Raw genomic sequence first — 17241 nt, forward strand, 5'->3', positions numbered from 1 at the left:
CTCCTCAGGGATTTTCTTGATTGTTCTTGTAGATGAAACTGAAAGCATTGCATGTAAGGTATACCGTACGTTAATTACAGATAATGATTGCCCATAGAGTTGTTGAGTTAAAATCTCTCTCTCTCTCTCTCTCTCTCTCTCTCTCTCTCTCTCTCTCTCTCTCATCGGTCTACGCCTCGTCATTGTGGTTAAGTGAAAAAAAATTCAATTTACATTTTAGCTCTACTGGAAATTAGGGTTGACGGACCGAAAAACTACAGTTCTATCCATACAAAAGCAGTATATTGAATGCGCACTTAAACTTACATACAAACTAATTTAAGGATATTCATCTTTGTGTGTTCTAGAGCCTGTCAACTCAAGTCTCCAGTAGAGCTACAGTGCTGCAACTAGAGCCCATCAACCCAAGTCTCAAGTAGAGTTACAGCTCTGCAACTAGGGCCCGTCAACCCATGTCTCCAGTAGGGCTACAGTTCTGTAGTTGATTCTGATGAAACTTGTTTAATGCACTGGTCTCATTAAACGAATGGATATTGGAGTTTACCTATGCGATTAATTTTCAACAGAAGAATCCTAGGCCTGTCACGAATTCACAAGTTTTTCAAATTTAATCGTCTTGAAATAATTTTTGCTATAAAATGATGATATTGGGTTGTGACTGTCCAATTTTATTTTGAATTAAACTTTTCTATTTTAAAAAAAAAATTGTCGGAAGATGCAAGATAGTTCATGTTAAACAGGGAAATTAACTTAAGTTCGATTTGGTTTTCCTGCAATATCCACTTTTGTCCCTTTTCACTATTTTTTCCCTCGAAAAAAAGATAAAATAAAATAAAAAGAAGTAAAAAAATATATATAAAGATAGAAATTAAATAAAACAAATTTCATATTAGAAACTTGACCGTCCCAGGAACTGTATATGGTTGACAAACATCTATTGATCGCCGTCCATAACTTCTGATCACACCAAGAAGCGTTTAAGAATATTTATTTTATACTATAATATTTAAACATATTTTTTTTATTTTGCATGAATTCTACAAAACTTGCTAATAAATGATAGATGGATAATCTTAATTTTAGAATCGTTTAAATAATCTTTGAATTACTTAAATTCAATCAAAAACATGCATTACATCACTTTTTTTTAAAGTCCGTATTATATATCTTTGATCTGTCCTTAATTTAGCAGATTTTACGATTGTGTCTTTCATTGATTTACAATCAAGTTTCAGTTGATACATATAACTAGTCATGCACTCATAACAACTGAAAATTGTAAATAAGTGATAGATGATTTTTCAGTCCTTCAATTTTCTGTGCATACTACACAGCTTTTGCGTGCACAGTTTGATGTCCAATTTCTAGATTAAAATGTCAATGAACACTTCCCTTTTCTCGCTCAATGCAATAATAAACTTCAGACGCCAAAAAATGCCTTTTTGTGCTTTAACATTCATTTGTTCTTCCCTGTGAAAAACTTTCATTATATATCATATCTAGCCTCAGTTTATTGAATTAATGTGACAAACAAATAAACAACTTGAACACAAAGCGGAGAGTCAATCGCAGAGGCCGACTCCCAATAATACCATAAGAAACAAACTGCCATTTAATGGTCAATGAGAAATTAAAAGCGAGGTAAATGTCTAAATATTGGCGCAGTGGAAACTTATTGATTGATGCAATGTAGTTTTCTATATTCCAACGGAGATTTAGATAGAAGGAATATCAGTGACAAACCTCATTAACAGTTGATGTTTTGTCACAGTGGTGGGAATTGTCACCAAACAAGAAGCTCGGGTTTCCGTAAATGTTATGAGATTTCTAGGATATTGTACATTTTTACGTTTAATAGATGGCAACGTTGATCACACTTGGCTACATGTTTTTAGCATTTAATTTGCAGTTATTGTGTCATATTATAATTTTAAAGAAGATTGATAAGTTCTGTATTTCACTATTAAGGTTCTCCCTCAGCCTCAAAGTATTTTTTATTTCATCATAAAAATGTCATTTTTCAATCAAACTTTATAAATGGAATTAAATAAAGAGAAATGTATGTTTTATCCATGTTTTTTTTTTTTACAAAGTGATTGCAAATTTGCCCATGATGGATATTATGGAATAGATACACAAGCTAAGATCAAAATTGAAAAAAAAATTACCAATTGAACCCCTTTAGCCTATATATTAAGAAAGTATCCGCGGAACCATTAAGCCGAGCATATCATTGAAAAACTAATCGTAATATTAACACTAAAACACTATTTAAATTTGTTTATATAAAAGGCAGATTTAGGGTAAGAATAAAAAAACCCGGGTATTTCAGTTATCGAACATGGTCGAGGATCGGAGAAATCAGTGGCGATTGCATGAAAATTGTTAAATTTTACTTCATAAAATTGTGCACAACACTACAATAATGCTGATATATACAAAATCCGAACCACAAAGATTGCTTGTCAAGATCTTTTGGATGAGTCCGACCCCCCCCCCCCCCCCACACTTTCAAAAACGATGCTACGTGCCTGATGTGTTATATCTAAAAATACATGCACATTTCTTAATGTGGCATTTTGTCAAGTACATTACTTTATAAAAATATAAACATAATTTTCCGGTAAATTACACATACATATATTGTGTTACAAGACTGAAATACATCGTTTCTAGGATTTCTATTTCCAGATCGTCATAAAACGCAAACGCTCAGAATATATCTATGTAGATGACTGAGTCACGTGGTTCTATCGACAACAATACGGACATTAGAGGCGACATATTGAGATAACCAGGACGATCAATTACAATGATATTTATTGAATCAGGTCAAAATCCCGGTAATAGTAAGACAAGTAAAATAGATAGTTAACTGCTGATACTTAAGTGTGACACACGTGTACATATATTTGCTGTTTCTATCCACGGTCATGCACAGTGGTAGTGAAAACGTCAGGCCTTGTTCATATAAAGAAAATAAGAAAGAAAAAAACTAACTTATATTACTCGGTGAATAGTTTAACTCTGAGGTACACTTTATAACAGGTACCCATAGTGAACCTAAATTTTTATTTGAAATTTGAAATATGGCTCAGGTAGGCTATTACATTCTGTACCTGGTATGCCCTTTATTACTTGTAACTGAATTTAGAAAGAAATGCTAAAAAGGTTTTTTCCGCCGAAAATCTCTCATATTTGTCTTAAATCTCGTTTATGTCAGATTTATAAGAGTTGCTAATTAACCAAAAAGTTATTAATATGAGTTATGACTAATTTGTTTGAAATACGTTTTGATTCATAATGCATAAAAGCATAAGAAGTGTGCAGAAAAAAAAAGAAAAGAGAAACACACACACACAAAATGGGGGAAGCAATACATCTATGTACCTACAACAGACAACATGCCAATAATAACGGCATTATATTTGATAATCCGATTATAAGAATTACAAACCCAAGGAAAAAACAACACAAATATAAAAATGAAAGAATATGCAATAAATTTTGCGTTTGTTGCCAAAGGCGTTATACCCTCTCGAATTTCTAGAATCTCCTCAGCTATTGTTTATGTTTTTTATATTAACGTGCACGTATGTCGATCGAACATGTGTATACTTACAGTCTGTTATGAAGATGGTGTTCTCGTAAAGGAAAACTGTTAGCTGTAGCTTAAAGTTAAGACATTGGAGGGTTCTTTTTGTTTTCAGTTCTTTTACTTTATATGTATAAAGAATTTTTGACAAAAGATATTTTTATCATGTACGTGTACAAAATAAACTGCATATCCGAGAGATTTTCTGCATATGTGTACAGATAAACGCGTTGTTGTTATTTTACATATTGTTAAGTTCGGTTGGGTTGAAACGAATAGAGTACTGAGAAATTAAATATCCATCGCTCCCGTGTAATTGGATCAAGGAGAGAGTTACAATGGTTGACAAGTCCTCAACATGGAGAATCTCGTTATCTCCCAGCAGGACGGGCCGCGCCGGACAGGTGTGTAACCGATTACTTAGTGCCATCAAGATTTCACATCAAATACTCTGACAGAATCTGTGCTAAAAAACATTCTTCGCTCTTGGCGGAAATTATGGTGGCATATGTCTGCCTCCTACATGCAGGTTGTTTTGTGTCAACATGCAAGAAAAGTATATGTTAACATGCTAATATGTTAACATGCAAGATAAATACATGTATGTCTTATGGTGCCATATCTCTGCCCCTAGTATGCAAGTATTTTCTATCAAATATGAATATGTTGATATGCAAGATAGTTATATCAACATGCAGCAAGAAAATTGCAATCAAAAGAGAATTTAAAAAAATCTCAAATATCGCCATTTTGTGACATCCAAGATGCTGGATGCTACTTATTTATGTCGACATGAAACTTATTAATGTTGACATGTAACTTATTTATGTTGACATACAACTCATTTATCTTGACATGCAACCCTATTGAGGTTGACATACAACTTATTTATGTCGACATGCAACTTATTTATGTCGACATGCAACTTATTTATGTCGACATGCAACTTATTTTTGTTGACATACAACTTATCTATGTCGACATGCAACTTATTTATGTTAACAATCAAGAAAAATATGTTGACATGCAACTTATTTATGTTAACATGCAACTTCGTTATGTTGACATGCAATTTATAAGTTGCATGTCAATATATTTATCTCGCATTTGAACATAACTAAGTTGCATGTTGACATAAATAAGTAGCATGTGAACATAACTAAGTTCCATATCTCATCTTGCATGTTAACTTATATGTACATAAGTTGTATTTCGATGTAGATAAGTAGCATCTAGCATCTTGGATGTCACATGTGGGCAATATTTGAGATTTTGGGGGATTTTTTATCGTTCTCATTTGATTGCAATTTTTCTGGAATGTCAACGTATAGTTATGTTGCATGTTGTCATAACTATCTTGCATGTCATCATATTTATCTTGCATGTCGACATATTTGATAGAAAAATAAAATTGCAAACAAGGAGGAGAGATATGCTACCATAATGTCTACATAACAATAAGATACTCCAATATGTTGACATGCAGGTGAAGAGTGACTTGTCAACTGTCGCGCAGTTAATTCAACAACAATATTTTCACAATATGCTTCCCGGAACGAAAACATATTGATATCGATATAATAATAATGCATTCACCGCACAGGCACTTGTTTCTGAGAAAAAAATTTACCCTGTAGTATAATAATACTATAGGGTATATTTTTTTCTCAGAAACAAGTGCCTGTGATTCACCGGTATTGTTCGTTGTCAAAACGTTTTATCTTAATATGAATGAAACTACATATTTTGTAATATCAAAAATACCGCTAGCAATAAAACTGGTGAAATTCAATAATTCGAAAATCACATCACTCAATTCAATATATTTGCATAAATAAGAGGGTACAATATTTCATATATTGACAAAACAATAATAATAACAGTAAGTAAGTTTTAACACAAATACGTACGCTTCGGTAAATACCCCCCCCCCCCCCCCCCCCCACACACACACACACATAACGAATTGGATCAATCTCTAGTCGAATTCGCCTCTTGTGACACATTCGTAAGAATGATAGAGTAATTAAAACTTTTATCTTCCTGTTTAAGTTAGAACGAGCCATCAAATATTAATGGGGATATCGATACAAGGTCTGACGACTGGACATTTCCGACGAATTGAGGTCGCCGATCGAGGCATGATAGAAATGACGTCAGTAGATCTTGTGTTCGATGACCAAATCAGTGTATAGATTGGATTGTGTGGAGAATTGACCTACCAGGTGTTAACTTTTATCTTTAGTGCTTTCTGTATTCGCAGTCTTTTACAGCAAAAGTACTTCACAAAAAAAAACCCTTAAAAGTTTCATAAATTTTCATAAGAAGTTTCAAGTGAATGATAAAATAAAATTAAACATTCATTTACTGAAGTTTCAGAAAAATATAATTCAACTTCTTATCGAAATACAAAGAAAAAAATTCTGTTGGTGGATAAGCGGATATTATTGTTTGGTGAATCCAGGTTTTAGGTATAAGTAGACTGGGTGTCAATAAATCACCCACCATACCTACCTTAAAATATTAAATAGATAAAAAGTTACCCCATCTTTGGCACTTTTCTGTTTATAGAAATTGCCATGTTTTATTCTCTCATGTTCTCTGTTTATTCTAGTCACAATACTGTGTTATTTATCTATGTTTTATATACTGTAAATTCCTAATTAAACGGGAGGAATTAATATCCGCGTAAAATTGCGAGAATTTTAAAATCTCGCTTTTAATTTTCGGACGTATGTAAACTACGTGAAACAATGATAAACTTTCGGCGTTTGCGATTTTATGTTCTCGCGATTTGATGGAAAAGCGTTGAATCGCGGAATTTAGTACTCGCGTAAAATAAGGCATCTACAGTATGAAGAATTGTTCCTTTGTATTGTGTTTTTTGTAGTTTACATTGTGGCATTTTATGTTGTATATTGTCAGTTATTATATTATCTAATAAATGACCATTCTTATTACTTAATCAATGTCTTGAGTTGTATTGTGTCAAACGGAACACCACCATATCAGTTATCCATATATCCAAGTAACTTTTAACTTAGCTTTTCGTTTCAAGGTGATTTATAGTCTACAAATAAAATGGCTTCGACCATCCAACTAGGGCAGAAAGCGAACAGTTTATATATGGGGCATAGTCATAATGTCATAACTCAACACAAGCATGCTGATTTATATATCTTCCATTAAAAATCTTACGGCATATTTTTTTAAATTTATATTTCCAATTTTGTGCGCAGTAAGACGACCTGAATTAAGATGTATTACTTTTAAAAATAGACTTTCTTTCATGTTGTATGTGATCTCTTGATACCTCTCCATAAATTGAACTTTGATTAAAATGAAAATTAAAAACAACAGATTAAAGAATTGTGATATGTAACGGCATACTACGCATTCAAATTAATCCTGTTTACTAGTAGTTTTAATTATTCAGCATTAGGGAACTGTCCAATGATCCTACATAGAATGAGTAATGTTTATAGATATCCATAGTTTATGACAAGATCACTTGAAGTTTTGTGTCCATGCACTAAGTTAACAAGAACATCGATTTATGTCTTAACAAATGAGTTTTGTCTTTTAAATCTTAACTTGAGCCTCGTTGAGTCTTATTCATTAGGTTGCGTGTTTATCCTAGAACTTTGAGGAGTCTTATCCACTTATTTTGATTGTAGTATAAATATATAATATATGAATATTTTTTGATTAGCAAATAACTATTTTTGTAAAACGTTTTTGGCGTTAAGCATAGCATAATGTACAATTAGGCTGATTTTCAAGAGAGTTTCAAGATGTTCTTGTGTTTAAAAAAAGCGACTTCGAGCTGTTTAATATTCTCATTTTGTATGAATATCTTATAGTTTGTATTTCAAGAGTTTTAACGTTTTGTGTTAAAAATGCGACCGCGAACTGTTTGACAGTTTTATTTTGTATGTATATTGTTTGTTTTGTCTGTTACGTAAGTTTTTGTAAGAAATAGAGGGAGTCACACTCGGTATATGTAAATTTATACACTATAAACAGTGTACATCTATACGAGACAAAAAGAGCCATCTTTAACTATATTTGAATTCGTTAGTCTTCACTGCTTCAATCAGGGGATCTCTCAGGTCTAATACCAACCTGTCCCTGATGTAATTAAACGGATAATAAAATACAGCATTTAGCGTGAGTTTAATATAGGATCTTTTGATCATGTTAGAAGATAATCTTAAGATACCCTAAATTGATATTGCAAGTATTTATTAGAAACGTACATATAGTGAAAATTTTCGTATCAAAAAGTTTTGCAGACGAACGTAGGTACAGAGATTTATAGTACTAATATACATGTACCAAAAATAGATGAAAGAAGTAGGCCTATATATTATGATGCACATCCTAAAGTATACGTTTGTTATAGGTATACTTTCAGATTTTTACATATATGAACTTTTGAAAAAAGTGTCTATCACTGTGTTAATTAAAACCCTTGGCTGCTTAAACACCAAACGGGGGAATTACATGTAATTTCCTTGGCATATGGCACATACATTGTTAAAAAAAACAATACACTGAAATTAATCAATTTGTGATGAATATAATGTTATCAAATATGTACAGGTAAAATGAATATTATTCTTGATTAGATATATCACAGTGTGTGTTTTTCTGTTGTCCGTCATTTCGTTTTTCCGTGGCGCTCCCACGAAAATCACCTATAATTCTCACCTGTGTCAGGTGTAGAGACAGTTCATACCGGGTCCATTCAGGATTTCAAGGACGTTCTCACTTCAGATTATATATAAAGCATATTCTAACTCGGAACAAGTTTTGCGGAGATTTAAATGGAGACCTCTCTCGTGTGGTCAGCGGAAACAAACACCACTTGCTCCGGACTACTTACATCCGTCTGTCTGCCTGTATTGTACCGATCGGCAGGGTTAGCCCCCCTGTAATTGGGCGAGGGCTCATCACGGTACCGATCTTGTGAGTTTCTTTCTCCCCACCCTGGGGATTTTTGGTTCTCTCCGTATGGAGAGGAGGGAGAATCGGCAGCGCGGTATCTATCACGTGACGATTCCGCATGAGGAATGTTCCTCTGGTAGTCAGGTGGTCCATAAGGGGATGATGGTGAGCGGTCACCCCGATACCGATCATAGGAAGTACTTTCTGTAGGGTGTGGTCTGCGCGGGTCGTACGAGTTCTGACTGGGGTCGATCTGATGATAATGTGGGGCTGAGTGCTCGTCACGATATCTGTCGTACGGGGCGGAGTCGGCCGCTCGATCACGAGGGCTGTAATCTTGATAAGTTCGTCCATATGGTGATGATGGCGACCCTCCATCTCTGTATCTATCGTAAGGGACGTTTTCTGAGGTGGGGCTCCTGTCATTGACGTGTAGACTCCGGGAATCGTAGTCATGGTGTCTGCCCTGTGTGTTAATGTTATGTGTTGGGTATCCCGGCGTAGTGACGTCATTTGGACTTCGTGGTGCCTTTGGTGCTTCTGTTTGCCGTGGCTGGTATTTTGGTTTGTTTACAGGTGGAACAACAAGGTTTCCAGATTGTTGTTCTCTTGTAGGTTGGTTGTAGTTTTGGGTCTGTTCCGCTTGTTTTCCCCTCCCCTGTCGGCCGACTTGGCGTTGAGGGCGCTCTACCGGAACACCAGGTTCTTGCCCTTTATTGTACTGTTGCTGTTGATTTCTGTTTATGTTCAGTTTTTCGTATGACGTATTCGGTCCCGTGACCACCGACTGGTCGTTTGCGGACAACTCGTACATTTCCGAATTTTCTCTGCGATAAACAGGGACGGAACCTCCAGTTCCGGTGGCTTCATTAAAGCCTAGATTGTCAAATCCCGCTTTCTCATTCTTCGGATCAGCCTCAACCTGGTCTACTTGTAGACGTTTGGTAGCTCGGGGCTTCCGTCCGGACACTCTACGGAAACTTCTGCGCACGAAGTCTCGGGCAATGGCTGCAAAGAAATGGTTCTCAGAATTACAGTTGATATTAATGAATAATAACTTTTTATTTTAGGAGCTACTATTACAGGATCCCTCACAAAATGATTATATGTAATCAAATATCTAAAGCCAGCCAATATACAACTTAATCTTTAAGTAAAACTTACATTGTAACATATGTCATTAAAGATTTCAAAGGGAATTACTCGCGAGTCAAAACATTTCATAAACCCCTATATGTGTTTTTTCTTACTGCATCAAACAGAGTAAATAATAGCTGCAGGGTTGTAGCTCCCGGTCTGAAAAAAATTAGGATGGATGACCTGGGAGCTAGAGAGAGTATGAGGCAAGTAAAGTGACAATATAACTAGTAAATTGTCTGAAGAATTTAATGGTACTATTTTTCCCCACCAGATTATGTGTGCAAATAAGATTAAGCAGTCTAAAACTAGCGAAATATTTGTGCGCCGTAAATTGCAACTTCTTAACAGGTACAGAACCGTAGCTCCCAGGTCGTCCATCCGAATATGTTTTACATCGGCTGTAAATGAAAGGCAAGTTAATAGTATACTCACTGAACTGCTTGTATGTAGTGGATCGTCCAAATCCCTCTGGGTTTTTGTAGATGTAAATGCCGTAGGCCACCATGGCGCCGATCAGAATCAGCACCAATGGTACCGTAATGGCGGCGGCCACCACTCCCCCTGTCTTCATATTGCTGTCTTCTTTTGGACTTACATCTGTAAATTTTAGAATCAAGAACATTACAAAATCAAGCATTAATTTATTTTACTTCAGTGAATCGAACAATCTAGAGAAACTTACTTTCACAGCGCGGTCCTGAGATTCCGACGGGACAGTCACATTCGAATCCGTTCAGTTTGTCCACACAAACCCCGCTGTTCTGACAGGGATTTCCTACACAGTCGTCTTTATCTACAAAAAATAAGACAGAAAATGCTATAGCAAAAATAGACACAATTTATCTATACCTCTATGGGACATGAAAGAATCTTTGTGACCTACTTTTGCTGCAGTTGACACCTTCATAACCCTTCAAACAATTGCAAGCCAATCGAACACGACCTCCGTCCAGCGTAAAGCTGGAGTTATTTATAACCGTCCCATTGATGATGACGATACCAGAACTTGTGACGTCAGAGTCCGTTACTTCGAAGCACTTTCCATAAGCACAGGGACATCGAACTACAAAAAAATTGAACAATGAATCTATAAAATGTTTAATTGTACATGTTTTAATATTTATGATGTTTTTATTGAAGAAATGAAAAGAAAGAAAAGTAACTCTTAGTCACTCTGATGTAAAAGGTTAATGGAGTAATGCTTACTTGTACATGTTTTGCCATAATACTGGGAATCACAATGGCAGGTAAAATCGTCTAGATGTTCTGTACACCTCCCTCCGTTAAGACACGGCTGATCCACACAGTCTCCTGTAACATATTATTGTTTACATTAGATTGCAATGAACTAAAGTGAAAAACAAGTGAGCTTTAACTGTTAGTAAAATTATTACAAGCTTGGACATTAATGGAAAGTTTAATCGCATTAGAGTATGTGGCGTTATTATGCAAAAAGTTTTTAACTAACCCGCAAAAATGGCGAAGGAGTCGGACACATTCATATCTATAAGAACAGAAAAAAAATATTAATATGATTAATATCAAAATCTTCCAGTTTAAATAGATTTCGGTTGTAAGAAATAATTAATTTTCGAAAGCTTGAATACACTACAGAATGTACAAGATAAATGGGCGTACTGTTCAACAGGGAATTGGTTTTGTTGGCGAACATGAAGAAGGGGACGGGTTCCTTGGAGTAGCAGCTGCCCATCCCGATCTGACTGACGCCCGCCATCCACCCCCTGCTGTCCCCACAGTAGCCGGTGTCAGACGACAGCAGCTCGAAGCTCCGGCTCAGGTTCCTAAAAGGAATAGAGTCAATACAGCAAGGCGTAATGGAGTCTTGGGGGATGTAAAATTATTTTCATGTTGTGTTTTATACTTTGCAACAATGCGTAAGGGAGTCTTGGGAGATGTAAAATTATTTTCATGTTGTGTTTTATACTTTGCAACAATGCGTAAGGGAGTCTTGGGAGATGTAAAATTATTTTCATGTTGTGTTTTATACTTTGCATAAAGATACCATTAAATACATGTATATGTAACTGAATACCATTGTATTTATGATAAATTATTTTAGGATATTCTTACAGCAATCAAATCAAAATTGACGTGCTTATTTAACACTTTTAATTTAAAAAAAGTAAGCGCATGCAGGTTAACTTACTTGAATCACATTAGATATTAAAGTCTGTGAAGTCGGTGTAAATATTCTATTTTCAATAACTACTAATCCACCTCCTGCTCCAAAAATGTACCCCATTCGAGATGACACAAATGAAAATAGTACTACAATGTATGCTATGTCTAAGTCTTACCCAGTGATGGCCATGCTGACTGAGGGAGACAGGTCTGTGAACGAACTCCTGATGATGTTGGAGAACTTGAAGAAGTTAGTCCTGGTGTACCCAGTGGTGTTAAACATCAGATACGCGGCCTCCTTGCCGTCCTTATACATGCTCATCTTGAGCTGCAAAATAGGGATTACTGTTAAATCATTTAAATTCGTGGGTGTAATTTTTCGTCGATGATCAAGCTATTTTGTTGACAATTGCATGAACATGTATATGTAATTTTGTAGGTTCATGATAATTCGTTGAGAATTTATTTCGTAGGCGAAGGATACATCGTAAATCCTCGAAAATTGAGCTGCCGCGAATATAAAAAATTCCACAATATTTTACTGTGCTAAGACGATAATGTAACATTCATGAACTTAAGTTTATATAAAAAAGCAGCGTTTTATCGGGGAATATTTACATTTTCAACTGCCTTTGTGTGTGATAACATTACGAATCAATTTTGAACCCTATATAGACCAATAACTTCATAAAACATGATTGACACAAAATAGGCGTGTCCTATAGCATAAAAAACAAAAGGTTCATGGGCCACATCGTTAACCTGAGCAACACTAGACATAAAATCGACTTTATGAAGTCACATCAAAAATATCGGGACAAAGAATGATAAAATTGATCCTGTTTTAAAAGATTTTCAAAATTTACTACAGATGTTTTTATGATGGTCACCTTTTGTAACTAAATGATTTCATAGTTATATCACATATTGACCATCGCCTTTCTCAAAAAGATCTTAAACAACTGTTTATATAAATATATACATTACCAGAAGATGCTTCCATTCAGGTAACAGCTTTTCTGCTTAACTGATTTTCAAAAAGAAGATTTTTTTCTTTACATTCTTCAGTAAAAATTTGCACCCCCCCCCCCATGGTGAGCCCACCCTACCCCCGGGGATTATGACTTGAACAAACTTGAATCTACACTACCTGAGGGTGCTTCCACACAAGTTTCAGCTTTTCTGGCCAATTGGTTTTGGAGAAGATTTTTTAAAGATACAAACAATTTTGTAATAAATCTTAATTATCTCCCTTTGAAAGAGGGCAAGGCCCTTCATTTTAACAATCCTGAATCCTCTTTACCTAAGGATGCTTTGTGCCAAATTTGGTTGAAATTGGCCCCGTGGTTCTGGAGAAGAAGTCGAAAATGTAAAAAGTTTATAGACGGAGACAGACGGACAGACAGACAGGCAGACAGACGGATGCCAGACAAAAAGTGATCAGAAAAGCTCACTTGAGCTTTCAGCTCAGGTGAGCTAAAAAGGTATTAGCTGCGCCGCGTAGTAATACATAGCATGTGCTACATGAAAAAAAAAGTGGTTTTAAAATATGTTGTTTTAAAGCGTACAAAATAGAAGTAATATAAATATAAGTAATAAGGAATCATTTTTTGAATATTATGATGTGAAAATTTCTGTCGGAGCGTGGTCAAATCTATCATAAAGCACTTCTGGCTTTATTGGATTTGACCACGCCCCAAACGAAATTATCACCTCATAATACTCAAAGAATTATTCCTTATTCCTTAAATAACTATGCTTACCAGATTGATTCCCTCCCAGATGTTGATGTAGCTTGACTTGTAGGTGGGCCTGTACCTGGCTACCACCGTGTCACGTGTGTTCACGTAAGTGACGCGGTCGTCGTTGACTGTGACGTCAGACAGCCACAGGTGCTCTATACTGGTGGCGGGGGAAATGTCCTGTCCCGTCCCCACCTTCAGCACCACCCGCCAGGCTACATGACAAGAGAAAGAAATCTTTAAGTCATGTTCACGTCAAGTAATATTTTATATATACTAGGGATGTCTAGCTGGGTTAATTGATGACAAACCGTTCTAATTAAACACATCTTAAATTTTTACTACTTTTACACTAATTATCGAGTCTTTCTAATCGTCCTATCAGTTGTCTGTCGATTTCGTTGTAATTTAAAAATATTTTCGACTTCTTCTCCAGAAATACTGAGTCGATTTTATTCAGCAAATAAGAGGGAAAATCCTTCTGAAGTAAATATGGGTGGTATTTTCATGTCATAAATTTTGAATTGGCTTTACTGTTATCCAGTAAATTCAAAATTTACAGCTTGACAGTTGGGGTGAATTATAATAGTAGCAATAAATAATGCGAAAGCAAGTTATAGTTGTCGCTTATAATTATTTCCAATTTTAGTCATATTATTTTTCCAATAGGCTAAAGGTTGAATTTCTTGTCTACTCAATGTGGCGTTTAAGAAAGTCTCAACCAGTAATTTATAATTCTACATACACAGCTGGGGCATACATACATTTAAATCTAACCTAGTATGGAAACTTCTTATACACTACCCGTTGGGTATCAAAGTTTTAAAAGTGTGTGTTGAGTGTTAATCGTCATCATTTACCTTCGGGCTATTTATGTGTTAGGATCGAGGAGATAACGCCGTATCACTAACAACCAACAACCTTGGGTTTTTCAAACAAACTTAATATACAAAATGATTATCATGATAAGAAATTGACATTACATAAAAACATGTACAGGATTCTGAAGTTGTAAGAAGGGCGGACTCGTTTACAACGGATATATCATGTGGGTAGGGGTGGTGTTGAAACACATCAAATTAGAGCACAAAATACCCAGAGAATAAATCGAAAAAGTAAAAGTGTAAAACTGGGTGCAATTTATAAATTGTATTTTTCTTAAAGTGAAAAAGAAATGTCATAAAAAAGCAATTTATTGTACTAATTGTTATAATATCCATGGGCGTTTGCATTTTTCATATTATAATCACCTCATATTTGTCAGTTTTAGACTCTAAATTAGAAATCAATATCATATTGTATTCTGTTCCATGGATTACAGTCTGAAACTTACATAGAGCCTGGTGCACCACCATTGTGCATATAATCAAAGTAGACAACAAATTACGTAGTCTGACATCATATGGGAACTGCACCATACCTGAAAGGAAATAACAACACAAATATATTATATGAAGTCTCTCTGACCCCTATTTTGTACCCCAGACAATTTTTGAATGTGATCGATTGACTTCTGTGTCCTTATTTTTTCATCAAAACAAGTTTTTAACAGAATGAATGTCATAATTAATTCTTAAAATCTCACACGTACTACACACTTGTGTTAATTAAGGCCCATTTTTACACATAAGAGGTCACATTTTGCGAGTTGTTGACATGTTTACGTTGAACTGTGACCAGGTACACGGTAGCTTATTGTCTTACCTGAATTCCGATCACAAACCAATAAGTATTAGAGATTCAAGAAATATTCCCCCAACTCTCGGAAATCAGTGATATTCCAAACTTTAGATCCTTTTGTAATTTTTTCTTTCCATCATGGCATTTCGCTTGTGTCTTCCGTATTCAAACACTTCTATTGTGTATTTCCCCTGTCTTACCTGAGGGGCGCCCAAGGGATAACCGCATGACTAATTTTGATCTACCGCGCCGGCTCAGTGAACAGATAATTCTTAAATTAACCACAACCAATTCCATCCCAGCGGAAAATAAAGGTGATTACTTCAATTCTGAAACAAAAACAAAACACGACAAAAAAGTAAAAGTAGATTCTATCATTTTAGCAGTGTATGTGTATCATAATCTGAAAAGGATTTTTCCGTATATGTACCAATTATATTATTCCAGTACCTTTTTCGATTATCTCTACTTTTATATCATTTATGTGTACTGGTACTGTACCAGTTATCGGCTAAGACCAGTTATCGGCTAAACTGAGTTTTCGGGTTTATAGCATGCGCCTATCCGAGATATTTTAATTCAGTCGTCTATGGAACGCCAAATTAACATATATTCAAATATTTGTACCTATCTCCAAATAATTGTACCTATCTTCAATTCAATTGTACCTATCTTCAATTCAATTGTACCTATCTTCAATTTAATTGTACCTATCTTCAAATTGAATTAGAGATAGGTACAATTCAATTATACCTATCTTTAATTCATTTGAAGATAGGTACAATTGATTTGAAGATAGGTACAAATGCAATGAATTGAAGATAGGTACAATTGAATTAAAGATAGGTACAATTGAATTGAACCTATCTTCAATTACTAAAATATTGGCAATAATGAATACTCCCTGTATAGTACGTCATTTCCGTTACGTCACAACTTATAAATAAAGTCATTCGATATACAAGATAATAATAAAAAATGGATGTCCTAAAGATCTATAAAAGAAAAATCAGAGGTGACATTACTGCTTAACACCTTCATATATTTATAAATAATGAAAATGAAAAAAAAAAAGATTGAAGAAAGGCGACATAGAAATAAAATCGGGATCGGGATGATAAAATAGGCAATATATAATTATGATTTTGTCAACTTTTTGAAAGATTGAGCCTTAAAACAAACAAAAACTCATAATAATTGTTACCGCTTTAATGAATAGAGTGATTATCAACTGAATTATACATTCTTTGATAAAATTATGGAAAAAAATAAAGCCAGTTTTTTTATTTATATACTAGGTATATATAGTGACCCTAACTACGTCACTACCCAAACTCCGTCACTTTTGGGGTATTCGGGTATACATGTTTTAATAAATAAATGATGCCTTTTGCAAATATATTGCATACACATATATATTTCTTCTTTCATCTTCGTTGGTTGCTCGTTTCCCTCCATGTTGAAATGTCTTCAAGGGAGCGTTCATTATTTTCAACAATGAACAAAACGAATTGAACCTAGGTATAATTGAATTGTACCTATCTTCAAATCCTTTGTAGATATGTCTGAATTGAACCTATCTTCAAATCAATTGTACCTATCTTTAAATGAATTTTACCTATCTTCAAATGAATTAGAGATAGGTATAATTCAATTGAACCTATCTTTAATTGAATTGAAGATAGGTATAATTCATTTGTACCTAGGTATAATTCATTTGTACCTAGGTATAATTATTTAGAGATAGGTATAATTATTTACACCTATCTTCAATTCAATTGTACCTATCTTTAATTCAATTGTACCTATCTTCAAATGATTTGAAGATAGGTACAATTAATTGAAGATAGGTACAATTATTTGAAGATAGGTACAAATATTTGAATATTTGTTAATTTGGCGTTCCATAGTCGTCTGTTTCGAATAAAGAAAAGTAAGTTTGCTTGAAAACTTTCTTGAATATGTTTTAAACATGAGCTTTAACGATCATTG

The 17241-nt window shown here is 34.6% G+C and overlaps 1 protein-coding gene across 1 annotated transcript; it reads right to left on the reverse strand.

Annotated features, from left to right (window-relative positions):
• Positions 1 to 7823: 7823 nt before the first annotated feature.
• On the reverse strand, positions 7824 to 15476 carry LOC128178232 (uncharacterized). Its single transcript, XM_052845292.1, has 11 exons — positions 15274 to 15476; positions 14903 to 14989; positions 13591 to 13784; positions 12004 to 12155; positions 11324 to 11487; positions 11154 to 11189; positions 10892 to 10996; positions 10569 to 10748; positions 10368 to 10478; positions 10118 to 10282; positions 7824 to 9553 (listed from the first exon to the last, which is right to left on the reverse strand). The coding sequence occupies exons 2-11, from the start codon at positions 14985 to 14987 to the stop codon at positions 8421 to 8423; spliced, it is 2325 nt and encodes a 774-aa protein (XP_052701252.1). The 5' UTR covers positions 14988 to 14989; positions 15274 to 15476; the 3' UTR covers positions 7824 to 8420.
• Positions 15477 to 17241: the final 1765 nt, after the last annotated feature.

The sequence above is a fragment of the Crassostrea angulata genome, chromosome 3 (assembly GCF_025612915.1).
Source record: "Crassostrea angulata isolate pt1a10 chromosome 3, ASM2561291v2, whole genome shotgun sequence".
Classification (NCBI taxonomy): Eukaryota; Metazoa; Mollusca; class Bivalvia; order Ostreida; family Ostreidae; genus Magallana; species Magallana angulata.

Coding starts and splice junctions, on each gene's coding strand:
- LOC128178232 (XM_052845292.1), bottom strand. CDS start 14,987: ATGGTGCAGTTCCCATATGATGTCAGACTACGTAATTTGTTGTCTACT. Junction 11,488..12,003: donor GTCAGCATGGCCATCACTGG/GTAAGACTTAGA, acceptor TATTCCTTTTAG/GAACCTGAGCCGGAGCTTCG. Junction 9,554..10,117: donor CACTACATACAAGCAGTTCA/GTGAGTATACTA, acceptor ATTTCTTTGCAG/CCATTGCCCGAGACTTCGTG.